General features: G+C 38.0%; 1 protein-coding gene across 4 annotated transcripts in view; it reads left to right on the top strand.

Annotated features, from left to right (window-relative positions):
• Window positions 1–19724, top strand: part of Strn3 (striatin 3) — a 78696-nt gene that overhangs the window by 18066 nt on the left and 40906 nt on the right. For all 4 annotated transcript variants that reach the window (XM_021179720.2, XM_029484720.1, XM_021179721.2 and 1 more), the window contains exons 2-4: window positions 12450–12553; window positions 12933–13006; window positions 18265–18346. In XM_021179720.2, coding sequence (XP_021035379.1) covers window positions 12450–12553; window positions 12933–13006; window positions 18265–18346 — 260 coding nt within the window. The remainder of the gene's footprint in view (window positions 1–12449; window positions 12554–12932; window positions 13007–18264; window positions 18347–19724) is intronic.

Below are 19724 nucleotides of genomic sequence, written 5' to 3'. Positions count from 1 at the left end.
ACTCTGAATTCCTTGGACTAGCATGAGGTTGCTTCTGATAGCAGATCTAGGTCTCTTGGAATGCACGCTGATATATGAGAGATCATTTCTTTCACGTTGAAGGTGATGAGTCTGGCTTGTGGGTAGTGTGTACACCAGATTGCCAGGCTGGGTCCTGGAGGAAGACGTTTTATGATGCTGTTCTATAACTTGAACTGGAACGGACTGTTTTCTATGAGTTAGACTCCATGCTTTTGTTTTTTTGAGACAGGATTTCTCTATGTAGCCTTGAGTGTCCTTGAATTCACTCTGTAGACCAGTCTGGCCTCCAACTCAGAGATCTATCTTCCTGTCTCTGCTTCCTGGCTTCATAGAACTTTTCTAAATGACTGTTCAAATTATTAAGTACTTGTTAATTCTTGAAGGGTTGGTTCAAATTCAGCTGTCAAAGTTATGAGAATAGTGTACTCCATAAAAGTTTGTATTTTAAATTAGTTACTGGTAAGTGATTTGAATATTTAAGTTATTTAATATATATGAGTTATTTAAAAGCAACCCTGTAGCATGAATTACTGAAAAAATAAAATAAAAAAAGTGATCCACACTATCTCCAGTAGGGCACTGGCCAGCCTTGTTCCCATCTCGTAGAGACTCTCTGATCCAGAGCTCCGAAATCTCTCCACTCAGCTCACTAAGTTCCCATGGCGGGTCACTGCTGTTCTAGGCTCACACTTCCAAATTTCTGTGACTGTCTGGAGTGCCCTGCTATCATACCTTTCTCTGGAACTCATTTAAGTCACCGAGTGAAGGAAAACATCACTCAATCTTAGTTTAGAGTCAAAAGGCAACATAGTTGTTGGGCACAATTAGCATGCTAATAGTAAGCCATTCTAACAGTAGGGAGTCCCTGGGATCCTTTAACTGAACCTTGGGTCTCCACTACCTACATTTTTGCTCCATCCAAAAGTCCAAAAGCCCTGCCTCTGCTGTCCCTCCACTTGACCCAGAAGTCTTGCTTGCCCAGTGATTGGTTTCCTAGAAATCTTTGTTAGAAGGGTTACCCAGGAAATCCTTAGCACCCTCGTCCTAAGTAGCCTTACTTGGGGAAGTGGAATTAACATCAAAATACAAACTGCATGAGGGCTATCCACAACACAACCCCTCACAAAAAATTAAGCGATTGTTGTGGTTTGAATAGAATAACCGCCCTTAGGTTTACAAATTTGAAGACTTGGTCCCCAGCTAGTAAAACTGGGAAGGATTTGGAGATGTGGCCTTGGTGGAGGAGGTGTGTCACTGGGGTTGGGCTTTGAGGTTGTAAAAGATTGCTGGTGTTCTCCCTACTTTGGAATCAAAATGTAAGTTCCCAGCTGTTCCTGCTGCCATCCTTTGCTCCATTGTGTAATCTAACCCTTTGAAACATAAGTCCAAATTAAACACATCGTTTTATACATTGCCTTGGTCTTGGTGTCTTATTGAAAGGAGCTAAGACAGTGACTTTATTAATTGGTAAGTTATTGCACTTTTAATGAAAAGAATTAGATTTAAACCTTTTTTGGGCCATTCTTGTGGGAAGAGGTCATGGAACTTTAGAGACTTAAAGCCTCGAGTATTTTGAAATACCTGTAGTTGCAATGGTTGTGTATCAAGTGAGAGAAACTGTTTTGCAGGGTTTGTAGCTCTGGCTGGCTTGGCACTATATAGCTTAGACCTCAAATTTCTGGCAGTCCTTGTGTCTCATCCTGTCTAGTGTTGTGGTTGTAGGGTACACCATCATGGTTCACTTCTTCGTTGATGTTCTGAAGGTTAAGTATGGAGATTGTATTCAGGCTTTAACCCTTTGGAAATTTTAATAGTAGGTTACATGATTATAGCATAGCATAGATTATAAGTAGTATACCTGGATCCTAAAACCTACATTTCTTATTCATGTTCAGAATTTCAAATAAATACATTCTTAGTTTCTGTCATGAGTGTTCTGAATTAGTATGCAGTAGAGTAGTAAAGTCTGAAATTAGAAACATGCTTATTTGGACCAAATGAATTCTCCTTTAATCATATAAAACAATTTTGCCTTATTTTAAAGTAAAATATCAAAGATAGAATAAGTACTTCTAGGCTAAAATTGTTAAGAATTGTACATGTGGGGGTGGAAAGACAACTTAGTGGCTAAGAGCTCTGGCTGCTTTTCCAGAGGACTTAGGTTTAATTCCTAGGGGATCTTACATCCTCTTCTGGTATCTTTGGGCAAACGTCCATACACATAAAAATAAATGCATAAAATTTAAAAAGAAAAACCTTATAAAAGTGGATTGTAAATGTAAGAGTATTCATATATATATATATATATATATATATATATGAATATATATATATATCCCCAGACAGGGTTTCTCTGTGTACCCCTGGCTGTCCTGGCACTACTTTGTAGATCAGGCTGGCCTGGAACTCAGAAATCTGCCTGCCTCTGCCTCCCAAGTGCTGGGATTAAAGGCGTGCGCCACCACTGCCCGGCATATTTTATAATTAAGAAAGCTCCAAACTGTAATTTATGACATTGTTCAATAAGAGGAAAGGTGTTCATCTGAGGATGTAACTCAGTTCATAGTGTGGTGGCTTGCTTAGCATGCGTGAATGGAGCCCAAGGCGGTTCATCCTCTGTACCACATAAAACTGGACATGTTGCTACACACATCGACAATCGTAGCACTTGAGAGATAGAGGCAGTATAAGAAGTTTGAGGTCAGCTTGGACTCTTGAGATCTTGTCTTATAAAAACAACAAAATAGGACCTAAAGAGATGGCCAAATGGTTAAGAGCACAACTGCATGCACCTAATTTTAGTAATGATGAAAAAAGGACTGAATTCCAATATTTTTGGACTGAAATTGAGCTGGCAAGTATTTTTTATTCTTGTTGCTAATTCAGTTGGTTTTACTATACTGACTTGGAGCTTGTTAATTCTAATGAGGTAGAATTCTAATTCAGGATAAGCAAGAAGGCTTAGCAAGTAAGAGGTGCTTGCTGCCGAGGCTGCTGACACGAGCTGTATCCATGCAGCCCCCGTGGTCAAGGAAAGAACCAAGTCCTCCACCAGCTGTCCCCTGAGCTTCTGTGCACTCAGTGATGTGTGGTCTCCATACCCTGTACACACAACAGAACTAAAAGGATTCTAACTCAGAAATGAAGTTAATGTAGGCCTTTAGATGGGAATGTAATTAATAGTCATTAGATTGCCAACTCTTGTCTAGATGGTTTTTTCCCTGCTATTCATAGCTGTTTTATCATTTCATAAGTAATAGGGTGTACTCTGAACTAAGGTCATCTAGATTCATGTCTTAGTGGTTCCACTGTTTCTCTTGGGAGAAGCAAGAGAAGCTCCTTTAAGTGTGCGTCCCTGAACTCTTCTGTAAAGAAAGAGGGGAAAACACACACCAGCTCAGAGGTTTGTTTGTAAGGTATAAATGAGACTCACCCATATATATAGGAAAAATAGTATAGATGGTTATTACTTTATTATGTACTCTCAAATTTAAAAAGATAAAGAGTTTATATGATTTTTGTTAAGCATTAGGGGCAAGTCTTACCTGAAGGGACAAGGCTGTTTATAATCTTATTCACATGAAATAAACAGACACTTTCTTACAAGCATGTGTGTGCCTGTGCTATTTCCACAGTTTGCATCAAACAATATGTTAGGCATATGTTACTATATGTGGGATATGGATTTATAATTTCTAGAACACACCTAGTATCAAGGTCTTAGGGGAAGGATTTGAGCATTAATCATGAATGGCATATTACATAGCTGAATGCTGTTTTCTCACCCATCAGAGGATCAAGATTTGTAATAATTTTAGGAAACTCCCTTGGTCAGTTGCTAATTTAATTGTTGATTATTAAGTGTTCTTTGAATTTTAAGGAGATTAATGATTCCCATCTATTAATTTGAATGTAGAATTAGTATTGTTTGTAATCTTGTTTTTATTATACAGTTTGAAGTTAATCTCCTTTTATTTGTATTATTGTTTGTTGGAGACATAGTCTTCTTATATAACCTATGCTGGCCTTGAACTCAGGGTGTTTCCATCTTAGCTTCCTGAGAGATGAAATTATACCATTCCCAGACAGAATGAATGTATTTTTACTCTGTTATCTTGTTCTAGACCATCCAGGGCTACCACCATAGTGAGACTGCATTGAAAAGAGAAAGAAAATCCATTCTTCAACCAACTATGGTCGTGTAAAATGAAGTTCGGAATTTAGAGGCTGATGATACTTTGATTTATTTTATTTTTAATTATGTGCACAAGAGTGCAGGTGTCCATGGATGCTAAAATTTGGTTCCCTTAGGACCTGCTACCCAACATGGGCAATGGAAACTGAACTTGCATTCTCAGGAAGAGCAGAGCACTGTGCTCTGAATCACTGAGCCATGGAGGGTGATAATTGTTTTGATTATTCATTAAACCTTGTTTTAAATAGAAGGCTTAAAAAATAAGATTTGAAGTCAGGCAGTGGTGGCACACATCTTTAGTCCCAGCACTTGGGAGGCAGAGGCAGGCAGATCTCTGAGCCCAAGGCCAGCCTGGTCTACAAAGTGAGTTTTAGGACAACCAAGGCTACACAGAGAAACCCTGTCTCAAACCAAGAAAAAAAATTTAAGATTTACTTGCTTTTGTATGTTTTTTTCTTAGTGTTTCTCTTTTCCCTGGAATTCTTTCCATCAATAAAATTGGAAAATATTTTAATAAAAAATCTGTAAGCTATCGAATACAAGATTTTTGTTCATGTATTTTCTTTGAAAAGATAAAAATAGAGTGCCCTCCCTTTGACTTGGACACAGACTTTTATTACAACATGATAGATTATACAAAGGTTTGTATGTTCTGCCTCAGAACACTGAATTTTGGAGTGAATTATTTGTGTGTTGTTTTTTTAAAAAAAATATCAACTTCATGGTGAATCTCAGTGAAAATATATGGTACCAGCTTCTCATATGACTGTAGATCATGAAGATGGTTTCTAAGGCCTGCCCTAATGATCCGAATTCTACCAGCAAAATCTCAAGTATCTTTTTCTCTCACTCTCTTCTTGTGCGTGTGTGTGTGTGTGTGTGTGTGTGTGTGTGTGTGTGTGTGAGTGTGTAAACCAGCTTGGCCTCAACCCGGTGGTCCTATGCCTTCTCTTCAGCATATCTTACTGATATACACTACCACAACCATCCTAAGTTTTGAATCTTTTGTGTGATTATTTATTGTATGTGTATGCACACTCAGAGGCCAGAAGAGGATGTAGTTGTCCTCATCTATCTCTCTGACCTTTGAGGTCTCTTCTGAAATTGGGTTTCTCTGGTAGGCTGGAAGCCAGGAAGTCCCAATCCTCCTGTATCTGCTTCGCTTGGAGCTGGGATTACAGGCATGCACAAGCTGCCTGACTTGTAACATGCGTGTTAGATCCAAACTCTAGTTTTTATTGCTTCATGGCAAGCTCTCTAAACCATTGAGCCATTTTTCTTAGCCCTTGAATGATATCCATAATATATATGCACGTATACAGTGTGTGTATGGAGAGAGAGAATAGCATTCACTAGAAGTCAGTGGTTCACCTGAATACCTGAGAGTATTTATAACTGAATCTTGTTTTAGTAAAAGGTACTGGAAAGGGAAACAAGTAATTGTGAATCATTTAGACTGATCCTGCTTGAATCAGTATTGAGAGTTTTATGCTGGTGACCTCTAGTGGTTGTCACCAAACATCAGCAAATAGTAAATAGTTCTTTGGCAGTCAGATGTTGAATGTTGAATGAATTCAGGAGATATGTAAAATATGGTACCAGATGTTGAAAATCAGGAACAAGGTTGGGTTATGCTGAGTTATTAACAAAAATTGGATAGATGGAAACAAGTTTGTACATTTTGCTTTGGTAATAGTGAAGTTAACTACTTCCCTTCCTACTTTGTTCATTTGAGACAGGGTCTCTCTATATGCCCCTGTCTACCCTGGAACTGTGTGAACCAGGCTGGCCTCGAATTCAGTGCAGGGATTAAAGGCATGCACCACTATGCCTGGCTTACCTTTCTACTTTTTAGATCAGGGTGGTTAAAAACATCAATTGATGTCAACAGATAAAGAACTTTGCTGGTGTTCAACAACTGTTTTTCTGTTGGGGAAAACACTTCATTGGAGTACTTACTTTGCAAATGTAAAGCTTCGGACTCAAACCTCAGCACTCTAGGTAAAAAGAAATTGGAAGTCTTACCTTCATTGAACCAACCACACATTCCATCGCAGGGTGCTCTTCCCCTACTTTTATTGAGACAGGTCTTGGTACTTAGCTTCAGGAAGCCTGGAATTCATCATGTGACTCAGGAACCTAAACTTACCCTCCTCCCCCCTTTAATTAAGCCGGGTATTGGTGGTGCACACCATTAATCCCAGCACTTGGGAGGCAGAGGCAGGCGGATCTCTGTGAGTTCAAGGCCAACATGGTCTACAGAGCAAGTTCCAGGACAGCAAGGGCTCCATTATACAGAGAAACCTTTTCTATATAAACCTAATAACAACAACAACAACAACAATGTTATACAAGGTTGGGCATGCTGATGCACACCTTTAATTAGAGTATTCTGTGAGTTTGAGGCCAGCCAGACTGGTTAGAGTTCTAGACCAGGCAGGGTTATAATAGCCCTTCAAAGAAAGCTACAAATTGTATATACATAAGGTGCATAAAACATAATTGTAGATTACTTTGGGTGGCATTGACATTTTTAACTATTAAAGTTGTGTTGCATAGACACAGAATGTGCTTATATCCTCTGTAATTTCATTCACCAGTGAAAGTGCAAATCTTTTGTATCCTTGGTTAATTCCTACATATTTTATCCTTTAAAAAAAAGTACTTTGTGGGCTGGAGAGGTGGCTCAGCAGTTAAGAGTGCTGAACTGCTCTTCCAGAGGTCCTGAATTCAATTCCGAGCAACCACATGGTGGCTCACAACCATTTGTAATAGGATCCACTGCCCTCTTCAGATGTGTCTGAAGGGAGCAACAGTGTAATTATACATAAATATATGAATCTTAAAACAAAAAATTACTTTGTGTGTGTGAGTGTATAACGTGTATATGGGTGCCTAAGTCACCTATGCTTACTTATGCACATGCATATGCATGCTTACTCACATAGAGGCCTGAGGTTGAAGTTGAGAGTTTTTCTTAGTGATTCTCCACCTGATTTCATTGAGGCAGGGTCTTTGAACTGAATCCACAGCTAGCTTGTTCAGGGGGATCGAATGTTTTTGTCTCATTCTATGCCACTAATATGAAATACAGCCTTGGCCTCTCTGATCTCTAACCTCTGTGTGCTGGTCTAAGGAAACATTGCCCAGAAGACTTTGCCTCAGTGATGCTGGTCCCACCCCTGTTTTTGTTTTGTTTTCGTTTTTCAAGATAGGGTTTCTCTGTGTAGCCCTAGCAGTCCTGGAACTCACTGAGCCTCTGCCTTGGGATTAAAGGCATGTGCCACCACTGCCTACCAACGATTTATTTGTTTGTATTTTGTATATGTGTGTGACTGAGTCTGGTTGTGTATATGTGAGTGCAGGTGCTTGCAGAGGCCAGAGATTTTTTTTTTTTTTTTTTNTTGGTCATAGTGTCTGTTCACAGCAGTAAAACCCTAACTAATACATGAGGCATATAAAGTTTGCAATACCAAGGGGCCTCTCTTCCCAATGATGGCTGACTAGGCCATTTTCTGCTACATATGCAGCTAGAGACACGAGCTCCGGGGGTACTGGTTAGTTCATATTGTTGTTCCACCTATGAGGTTGCAGACCCCTTCAGCTCCTTGAGTACTTTCTCTAGCTCCTCCATTGTGGGCCCTGTGTTCCATCCTATAGATGACTGTGAACATCCACTTCCTATTTGCCAGGCACTGGCAAAACCTCACAAGAGACAGCTATATCAGGGTCCCTTCAGCAAAATCTTGCTGGCATATGCAATAGCATCTGCGTTTGGTGGCTGACTGTGGGATGGACCCCCGGGTGGGGCAGTCTCTGGATGGTCCATCCTTTCGTCTTAGCTCCAAACTTTGTCTCTGCAACTCCTTCCATGGGTATGCTTTTAAGCTTTCAGTGTATGAGTTTTTAATCAGAATAACCACAGAGGTTAGGAACCCAGTAAGGAGCCAGGGGAGATATCCCAAGAAAGGGGAAATCAAGTGTGGTGTTGCCGAAAGATAAAAGGAACTGGACACTAAGGATTAAGTGGGGAGAGAGACGGAGGACAGGTAGAGGAGGAAATATGGGAGGGGCAACTAACTCTAAAGATTCTTTTTAAATATATATATATGGAAACCTACTACTGTAGACACTTCCTAAAATGCATACACATATGCAAGAAATTCAAATGGAGTAGGAGAGACAATGCCCCAACTAGACATCTTATGCCACCAAATAAAATCTCCAGTGCCAGGAATGGATCACATCTTGTTGAATCATTAGCCAAAGGGGTACCACGGACTCTTGTCCCACAAACATCACAGTTCAATGCCAAGGTACTGGTTGTTCTCCACAACCTGGTGGTAAGATGTCATCAAACATGGAGAAGATGAGTTGGTGCCCAAATAGACGCTTTACCCCTTCTGTCTAGCACTCACGGTCATGGAAGGTGCTCTGCACGCCACCAGGGGACAGAGGTGATCATCAGTATCGCCCAGCTACACACACCGTGACCTACAGCAGAGACCTGCCTCCTACAGTAACGCAATAGTGGCACAAATGTTACGGGAGTGACAACCACTTTCTAAAATTAGATTTAAGGTCCATGCTATAAGATGGAGCCCATACCTGATACAGCTAATGTGGCCAAGAACCTGAGACTAGATAGGTCACGGGCTGTAACTTGAAATTTTTTCAAACCTTACTTTCAATGAAGGTTCTTAAATGCTTTAACCTCCTTTTAAGCCCATCACCCACAAGAGGAAGTGGGGAAGAAAGGATAGGGGGGAAGGGGATCTCTTTAGAAAGGGTTCTTTGAGCAGCTCCCCCTTGGGTTGTCTGGAAATCGGCAACTCAGCTCACAGGTCAGGAGTGTCCCTGGGTGTGGAAAGCACACTCCAGAGCGACCCCCATGCCCAGGAGTAGTTGGCCAACAGAAAAGAAGCACACTGCTATTTTTGTGGAATTCTCATCTTGTTTTGGCCTTTTTGTTCTTAATGTTTTTTGTTTGTTTATTTTGATTTTCGTTTTTTTTGTTTGTTTGTTTGTTTTTGGGTTTTTTTTTTTTTTTTTTTTTTTTTTTTTTTTTTGGTTTTCGAGACAGGGTTTCTCTGCTGGGATCAAAGGCGTGCACCACCACGCCTGGCTGAGGCCAGAGATTTTAATCCCCCTGGAGTTACAGGCTATTGTGACCTGCCTCACAGGGGTACTGGGAATTGAACTTAGGTCCTCTTGAAGAGCAGTAGGATACTTTTAACCATTTCTATACTTTTAAGTCATTTCTATAGTCGGATGCTGGTCACTTCTTAATCACCTTAGCTCTTTTTTTTTTTTTTTTTAATTGATTTCTTTACATAGCTCTGGCTGTTGAGAACTCACTATATAGACCTTAGACATAGATTGTAGACCAGGCTGGCCTGGAACTCACGGTGATCCAAGTGTTGGGAGTAAAGATTTGTGCCACTGTGCCTATCCAGAACCCAGATTCTTAATTTACAATACTATTAAATGGTCCTGATAGAGCCTTTAAGAGACTCAAACCTGTCTCTGCAGCTTGATAAGGCAGCCTCAATTCTATCTTCTGCACTGCTTTCAGCATTTTCTCTTACGCTCCCACAATAGCTTACTAATTATTAAGCTCTGATGACTCAATTTTCTAGCCCAAAGAGTTTTCACAACTTTCCTAAAAGTATGGGTCCAGTCTGTCTCAGCAGTACCTCCCTGCCAGTACCAATTTCTGCCTTAGAGTTTCTGTTGCTAGGATGAAACACTATGATAAAAAGCAACTTGGGAAGAAAGGTTTTTTGTTTTATTTTTATCTAACAAATCTCTGGGTCATGCTCTATCACTGAGGTAAGTCAGGGCAGGAGCCTGAAGACAAGCACTGAAGCAAAAGCCCTGGAGGAATGTTGATTACTGGCTTACCTCCCACCCCTTCCTCAGTTTGCTCTCTGGAACACCCTAGGAGGTGCCACCTTAGGGGTGGCACCAATCACAGTGGGCTGGGTCCTCCCACATTAACCGTTATGAAGAAAATGACTTACCGCCCTGCCTATAGGCAGTCTGATGGAGGCATTTACTTAGTTGAAGTCCCACTTCACAAGTACTCAAATATCTCTCTAGCATTTGTCAAGGATTAAAAACCCAGCCAAGACATTTAGCATCTTTTTTCCTTCCCAGTGGCCAGAGCTGTTCTGGCAACGAAAATCCTTTGTAAATCTTATTTTATTTCTTTAAAGGTTTATTCTATTTGTGTGTGTGTGTGTGAAGTCACATGCACTCTTAACCACTGAGCCATCTCTTTTTACATACAGATATATGCAGACGTACATTTGGAGATTGATTGAAATTAAATCTCTTGGTTAATTTGGGTAAATATTGATGGTTTTAGCATAGTGGGTTTGTTAGTCCATTTATTTTCTCTTTTGGTGCCATTACTAACCTGTGAGAATCTCCTACATGTTTACTAATAGCTATCTTTTGGTTTTGATACTATCATACTGTTTTAGTAATTTTTTCATATAATTTCACTGTAGCCCAGAGTGACTTCAAATTTTTAATTCTCCTGCTTCTGTCTCCTTAGTGCTAGGATTACAGGTATGGGGCTACCACCTCTGGCTTGTAAGTTTGTCTTTTGAGTTTTCATTTAAGTGTTTGCAGAGGTGAGTGCTGCTAGTAGTAAATTATGACCTGTAAGTAATAGGAAGCCCTTTATACTTTACTAAGTGCTAAATCTGTTAATTATTTGGTCAAATGTAACCTTTACACTTTCAGTTGGATTAAAACTAGTAAATAGTTGACTATACTACCAGATCAAAGTCATCAAGAGAAGACACAAGGCAATTAAGAAAAAGTTATAGGCTTGGGGAGGTAGCTCTGTTTGCAAGGTGTTTGTCTTGCTAGACTTAGGACCTGCATTCAATCCTCATAATGCACTAGAAAAAGACAAGGAAAGGCTAGAGTTATGGCTGAGTGGTTAGAAGCACCAGCTGTTCTTCTAGAGGACTAGGGTTCAGCTCATAACTATCACACTGTATACACATGGTGCACAGACATACATGCAGACAAAACACGGCCTCACACTATAACGCTGGCTGTCCTGAAACTTTAGATGTAGATCAGGCTAGCCTTGAACTCAAAGATACCTGCCTGCTTCTACTTCCAAATTCTGGGATTAAAGGCGTTCACCATTATGCCTTTTAAAATTTTTTAAAGAAGAAATCTCCTCTTCCTCCTCCTCCTCCTCTTCCTCCTTCTTCAATGGTAACAAAAAGAAATGACCACAAAACAAGTGGTAGCTGAACTATTTGTAATACTCTGAAATTATTTCAAGAATTGAAACTCATTTGGAATGGGATGGTAGAATGGAAATGTATAATAGAACATTTTTTGGCTGGGCATGGTGGTGGTGTATGCCTGCAATCCCTGCACTCAGGGGGCAGAGGCAGGTGAGTGAAGTCTGAGGACAGTTTGGTGTCTAAGACCCTGTCTCAAAAGCAAATTTTAATTTTAATTATTTCAGAAAAGATGCTAAGAGATGTTTCTGTACTTTGAAGTTTCTGAAAAAACTTGTTTGTGAATATGATTTTAGTTTTTGTAAATATTATGCTAGTTTAAATATATAAATACTCTAATGTTTAGGCCCTTAGTCATTTCACTTTTCTCTTTATCTCCTCTCCTTGTGGCTGTCTTATTTGTTGTCCTTAGCTCTATCTTAAACCCCAGGATCCATTTGTTTTTAGTATTATTTGTTCAATTTTAAACTCCTGATCACTCACCAGAGTATGGGTAAAAACCCCAGGCTTAGTTCAGTCTTATTTTCAGATCTCTAATTTCTAATTAACTCACGGGGGGAAAAACTCCCAGAATCAAGTGGATGTTAGCTTTCTGTCCACCTTGTACAGAGAACTTTTCTCTTTAACCCTCTTCCTCAATGGCTATTCTGTATTCCTACCACCTTCAGATTTTTAAAATTGTGCTAATTTTTACCCATAGAATTTCTTACAGGGTTATATAAAGATTAAGCATTAATCTTATTAGAGGCTCTAAAGAATCATAAGGAAATGGCCTCTGTATGGTTATTTTTATTTTCAAAGACATTATGTTATCTGGTGGAAAGTTTGGTTGATCATTTTTATGGGTTTTGTCTTGAGGTCATGCATAAAAATGCTGCATGTTACATTTATTATTTTTCCTATTTTAATTAGCTGGTTGGTTAAGGAAAAATGAAATAAATGCGTCTTAATGTTTTTAGGCACGGATTGCATTTTTACAAGGAGAAAGGAAAGGTCAAGAGAATTTGAAGAAGGATTTAGTGAGAAGAATAAAGATGTTAGAGTATGCATTAAAACAAGAAAGGTACGTGTATCTCGTTCATTACTGTGCCCAGAGCAGAAGAACAGTGCTGTCCCCTTTTACATCATTGTACACCTCATTGAAGGCCTTTTCACATTTTACTTAGTGTATGGGAAAAGAAATGAAAAAATGAGAAGTAATATATTTTCCATATATTTCAGATTTTTTTCTCTCTAAACAAAGTAGAAATTTATCTTTTTACATACCTGTATTTGTTACTTGGGTAATTTTCTTTTGTATATTTTATCTATATTTCTATACATTTTCAGTGTTTTTCGCCAAAAAAAATTAAAATGGACACATTGCTTTGTTATTAGAGTAATGCATAGCAGTACTCAGTTATAAACAAATAATTATTTTTTGCCAATTGTTAAATTTTCAGGGCAAAGTATCACAAATTAAAATATGGCACAGATCTGAACCAAGGTGATTTGAAAATGCCCACCTTTGAATCAGGTAAACTTTATTCTTTTAAAAAAATTCATCTTTATGTAACAGGCATGTACGCTTTATCCTGATTTTGATTTTATAGCATCAGATGAATGATTATTATAAACTGTAAAATTTGATGAAAAAATGTTAATAGTATATTTTTTATTATTTTAAAATGTGTATATGTGTGTACATGAGTATTCCTATATGTGCAAATGAGTGCTGCAGTCCACAGAGAATAGAAGAGGGCATTAAATTCCCTGGAGGTGATGTTACAGAGTTCTGAGTTACCCAATGTCGGTTCTGGGAACTGACCTCGGATCCTCTGGAAGAGCAGTATAGAATCTTATTAATCCAAGAACCATCTCTGCAGCCCTTGGTGAAAATACCAAACAAAAATTTGTTTCATCTGCCTCTCAACCCTCTTTTCTCCAAAGTGAAACCTATATAAAATTATGGATATCTTTTTGCTAGTAATTAAAATCAAAACATGGTAAAGTAACTATTTTTTTTTAGCTGTAAAAAATTTTTGTCCCTCATGTATATGTGTGTATATTTATTTATATTTGGCTGGGTATAGTGGTACATGCCATGAACTCAGGATCAGATCCTTTGAGTTCAGGACCAGCTTGTTCTGCACAGTGAGCTCCAGGCCAGCCAGGGCTACATAATAAGTTGCTGTTCCCTTTCCAGTGTTTTTTCATTTATGTATGTATTTTGTGTGTGTGGGGGGCAGTCAGGAGTGTTTTTTCATTTATGTATGTATTGTGTGGGGGGGGGCAGTCAGTGTTTTTTCATTTATGTATGTATTGTGTGTGGGTGTGGGGGGGCAGTCAGGAGTGTTTTTTCATTTATGTATGTATTTTGTGTGTGGGGGGGGGCAGTCAGGAGCACTTGGGAATTACGTCTGAACTTCTCTCATGTGGGTTTTGGGTGAATTTGGCTCAGGTCGTTTGATGTGGCAGCAATCACAAGCTTAAGCTATATTTTTAATACTTAAAAAGGTTTATCTGGAGAAGTTCTAAGATACTGGAAAGTTAGCTAGATTGGATTTTATAGCAGTCATATAAAATTTAGAGTACGAAAATTATCTCCAATTAGCTTTCTTCTGTATTAAGTAGTAAATATGAGAAAAATAGTTTATAAATGTGTACCCTGGAGCAGACTGGATATAGGAAAAAGTTAAGTTTAGTTTAGGTGTCCATATAACTGTATAGAATCTAAAAGAATGAAGAATATTTTAACATAAGCAGACTCAGGAATCACACTAGCAATCGTCTATTTCTTAAGTGTCTGGATCGTGGTTATTCCATTTCCCTCTTATTTTAAAGTAGGGATTTGTGTATCCTATGATTCCTTCAACTCCATAGTTATCAGTGGATAGCCTTGAACATGTGACTGTCCTGTGTCTACCTTCAGAGTGCTGGAGTACAGAGGAGAATGCCCGATTTTACGGACATTTTTGATGGAATCTAATAGAAGCCTACGATGTTATTAGTAGCTTGCTCCTAAAGCAACCATTTTTTTTAAATTTTAATATGAAAATTTTGTTTCCTTAAGGTTTTTCAAAGTGTATAGTAAGACGGTTCAAACTTACATAGGTGTTGATATTAATAGTAAATTTAAAAAAAATACTGGTTAGACTTTGGTTTAATAATAAGTGAAGAAGCAGACCATAAATACCACCCGGATTGTTTATTTTTTGGCCTTCCCTGCTTTGGCTTTTAGCAGCAGAACCTTTTGTTGTTGTTGTTGTTGTTACAAACTGAGATTTACACGCCATTCATGTTTCTTGAGTGGTTCTAAAGGCTCATTCTGATTCTAGAGAATACTACCATATTCTCCTCCATAGAGGAGTGAGAGTAAGAACTGAGAAGAACAGTATTTGTCTATAATACTCATCATCTCAGGCTAGACAGGTCAGAGGATCAGGAGCCCAAGGTCATTTTTAGCAACTATGTCCCAGTCTCAACCCTTTCCTGCTGGGCATGTGCAGATTTCTGTGAGTTCAATCCAGCCTGCTGCAGAGCTCCAGGAGAGCCAGCATTATCACATAGAAACCCTGTCTCGAAAAACAAAAAAGAAACAACAGAAAAACCCTTTGCTAAAAAACTAAGAGTAAGTCTTAGAAAAATGACAGGTGGAAGTATTTTTGTATATATTTACTACCTTTAATTACAATAAGACTACTGTAGTAAATGAGGCTCAAAACATATGCAGGAAAAATGGATTTAAAGTTTTTCTTCACTGATTTTCTTTCCGGTATGGCTTTCTCAGAAAACGAAGAGAGTTAGAGTTGCCTGGGTTGTTGCTCCTGGAGCAGAGCTTGTGCTTAGCTGAGCTTATTGTATTGTACTAGTTTGCATAGAGCAAGATTGTTAGCATGTAATTTGCTCCTACCGATAATTAAAATTGTACCCAGACAGGTATCTTTTTTCTATGATATGCATAAGTAAAATAATTTTACTTATATGAAACATGACAAAAAACTAAGTAAAATGTTTTTGCTGATACAGAAAACTATTCAGAATATTGGATAGAAAACAAAAATGAAGTAAGCAAATATATACCATGCTAAGTAGAAAATTATCTTCATCAAAGTATATTTGTAGATAAATATTAAATGAAACAATTGGCTTTATAAAATCCTTCAAATCAATGTAAAAAAGAAAATATGATTTAACAGAAATTAGAGATGTTTATACCTCATCATTTTGCATATTTCCTAAACCTGAAAGCAGTTGTAGTCAAGCATGTAAATGATTTAACTTTTGCAAGTTTAGGAAATAGATAATTGAGTAGAAAAGTGGATATGGGGGCTGGTGAAATGGATCAGTGGTTAAGAGCACTGACTGCTCTTCTGAAGGTCCTGAGTTCAAATTCCAGCAACCACCTGGTGGCTCACAACCATCTGTAATTGGATGGGATGCCCTCTTCTGGGGTGTTTGAAGACAGCTACAGTGTACTCACATACAATAAATCTTTAAAAAAAAAAAAGTGGATATGGCACATACCTTTAATCCCAGCACTCAGGAGACAGAGACAGGCAGACCCCTGAGTTCAAGATCAGCCTGGTGTACATAATTGGAACTCCAGGACAGCAAAGTCTACATAGAGAGATCATGTCTGAAAAAATGAACAAAAAGAAAAAAAAAGTAGATGTGATACGTTATTATTCAAGAAGTATAGGCAAAGACATCAGTGAAATATAGTTCAGCATTTATGAGAATGACAGAGAAGGAATGTCACATGTTGATGAGGTTTTAGAGTTAGCAGAATTTATTTGTGCATGTTGATTGTGGGGTTGTAAATAAACAGAGGCCCTAAGGTGCCCTTGTATCTATAAAGGGAACACAGCATAAATACCCAGTAATTTGATAATTCTACTACTTGAAATGTAAACATTTGATCACTGCAGCTTATATAAGAATTGCATATATATATGAATGTCCACATATGTATGAATGTGTGTATGTATTATATATATATGCATATATATACATACCCTTGATGATAGTGAAGATCTAGAAGCAACTAGAATGTCAGCATTAAAATGGATAAATATGATATATTAGTGGACAGAATACTGTTTAGCAATAAAAGTAAGTTAACTACAGCAAAACTTGGCAACATAGGTGTCAAGTTTATAAGGTTGAAAATTGATAGAAATCATTCTGCCACATTCACAAATGAAGTTTTAGAGGTTGAGATGGTGTTAATACTATTTTAGAATAGCTAGTAAGTGGTTAGAGGGAAAGAGTTTCTAGAGCTATTGATGCTTGTTAAGCTAGGTGCTGATTGTTTATTCAAAATCCATTAAATTATATTGCTATAATATACTTCAGAATTTTTAACTGTCATAGTGAAATAATAAAAACTCATTTCAGCATAAAGGGCTAAATAAATATTTATATACGTTGTGTAAAATGTTATACTTTTATTTTGCAGTAGTGGTGGGGATGGAATGTAGGCTTCTATATTCTATGCTAAGTGTTGTATCACTGTGATACCCCCTGACTCTGTGGCGTAAGTGTTGGTGTGTTCTCTGGAGTATAATAGAGCGTGTGCACTGGCTCCTGCTGTGGAGTTGGGAATGAGAGACTTAACTGCTACTAGTTGTTTGCTGATTGGATTTTGAGTAGTCAGATTTTTTAAAATGTTTTTCTCCCCAGTTGTTAATTTTAAATGCTATAAAATGAAAAATAAGAGACTATCAGAATTAAGTAATTCTAGAAATTAGAAAATAACTAGTGTTTGAAGAAAGAATAAGAAGAAAATGAGATTGTTATGGTTAGGAAGTAATGGCTACAAAAGATATTATAATATTACCAACAGGTACTAAGTGACTCTAAGGAGTCTGGGAACTAATAGTTTAGAATTATCTTAATGATCCCAGTATGGGCTGTGAGGGGAATGATGTTTTTCAAGTGTGTCTCTTATAATACATTTATTTTGATACTGCAAATCTGTATGGTGATAATATAGTGCCCACAATAGTTCTTAGTTTTCTATAGGGATAATTTTTGAAAACTTAATTTATCTGAACTTACACTGCTTACTAAACATGTTTAATTCAATAATGAGGATTGGACTTAGGGTTTTGCACATGGTAAGCATGTTGCTATATTTAAGCCTGTGGATTCTTTCTTCCTTTTTCCTCTTTTGTAAATGCAAACACTTTATTATCAGAGACTAAAATGTGGCTCTTTACCTGTTGTATATACTGTTATATAATGCTATAATGTTGAGTATTGTGACACATGCCTTTAGTTCCAGCACTTGGGAGGCTGAAATAGGAGGAGCAATTTGATGCCAGCCTAAATCCGTAAATAAGACTGTCTCAGTAGGCAGACAAAAAGCCCCAATGTAATAAGCCCATTTTCTGGTTTTGTGTGTATAAAAGATATTTATTTCTAAGGTATAAATTATAAGGGATCAGTGGAGTGAAGAGGCAAGTATTCACTTTTGGTTGTCTGCCAAAAGTCTGTCTCTGACTTTTAAAGGTATTTGACACAGCAGAATTCTGTTTTCAAGTCTAGGACTTTTAGTTTTTTAATCCTGCTAAAGCACATCTGAGGTCTTTTGATTTTTAAAGCAGGTAGAGCACCTGAGTTACTGACTTAACAGTTAAAGAAGAAATGATCTGTAGTAAATTGTTAACTTTTTTCCGGTCTTATGTAAAATATTTTCATGTGTAAATTTATTTTTGAAAAAAAAAAAAAAAAAAACCTGAACACTAAGTTGAAATAATGTATGCGAAACTTCCCCTCTTTAATTTCCAGAGGAAACCAAAGATGTGGAGGCTCCTCCAGCACCTCAGAATAGCCAACTAACATGGAAGCAAGGCAGACAGCTATTAAGACAGTGAGTAATGATTTCAATTTTAAAAAGTCACACTCACTGGGCATGGTGGTGCACGCCTTTAATCCCAGCACTTGGGAGGCAGAGGCAGGTGGATTTCTGATTTCAAGGCCAGCCTGGTCTACAAAGTCAGTTCCTGGACAGCCAGGGCTACACAGAGAAACCCTGTCTCGAAAAACCAAAAAATAAAAATAAAATAAAATAAAAAGTTACAAAAGTGCTTGTATTGAGTATAAGTAAAAACATGCTTCACTCTACTGTATGGTTTCCATAATGCTGCTTTTAAGAGATCCATTTGTATGTATGTATGTATGTAGGCATGGGCATAGGCATGTGCCACAGCTGCTTTTGGAGAGCAGGGACAGCTTTCAGCATTGATTATCCTTTCACATTTGGGTCACAGGGATTGGACATTGGTTATCAGGCTTGGCTGTAGGTCACTTTACACGATCAGCTAATTCCTAAAAGATAACATTGACTTCTTTCTATTTTTTCATCCCATCCCCTTCTCTTCTCTTCCTTTCGGTTCGCTTCTCCTTGCCTCACCCTGCCCCCTTCCCTCTCCTCTCTTCTTTTATTTCTTATGTGGTAGAAAATCTGAAAGAAAAAAAACTGGATGAAGGCTTCAACTAAAGTAGTATGGAATTGGGCTGCAGAAATGACTCCGTATTTAAAAGCATTGGATGCTCTTGCATAGGATTCCAGTTTTGATTCTTAGCACCCACATTGTGGCTCACAGATATCTATGACTCCAGTTCCAGGGATCAATGCCTTTATCTGGCATCTACTGGTCATCTTACTCTAGGAGCTGTGTGCCTGGTATACTTTTATACATGTAGGAAAAGTACCCGGATACATAAGTTAGTATGGCGCCATTCATCTAAGGCACACATCTAACTCTCACTGTGAAGTTTACATGTAGGGGTTCTCTTCTAAGTCAGTGTATGAAAGTTACAGAGAAGTGTTAAATCATTTGAAACTCTTTTGAAAGTTATAGAGAAGTGTCTTCAAAGATAGCTTGCCAAATCTTTTTAGTTGAAAATCTTTTTTAATATTTTGTATATGAGTATTTTTGCATCTCTCCCTATGGTGTGTGAGCACGCATGTACTGTGTGCACATCTAGTAGAAACCAGAAGAGGGCACTGGATTCTACCTATGGGTGGTAGGAACTCAACTCAGGTCCATTGTGAGAGCAGCAAATCCTTTGAACCACTGAGCCCCAGACCTTAGTTAAAATGTTTGAGGAAACTTTTGATACTCCTTTGTTGATGTACTGAGGTGATGACTATGGCAATTCCTGGTCATTGTGGTTTTGTTTTTATCTAGTGGTTCTTTTTCTTTTTTCCTTCCTTTCTTTCTTCCTTCCTTCCTTCCTTCCTT

Source organism: Mus caroli, chromosome 12 (assembly GCF_900094665.2).
Source record: "Mus caroli chromosome 12, CAROLI_EIJ_v1.1, whole genome shotgun sequence".
NCBI lineage: Eukaryota > Metazoa > Chordata > Mammalia > Rodentia > Muridae > Mus > Mus caroli.
The sequence above is the reverse complement of the archived record's forward strand: the minus strand, read 5'-3'. Positions and strand labels throughout refer to the sequence as shown.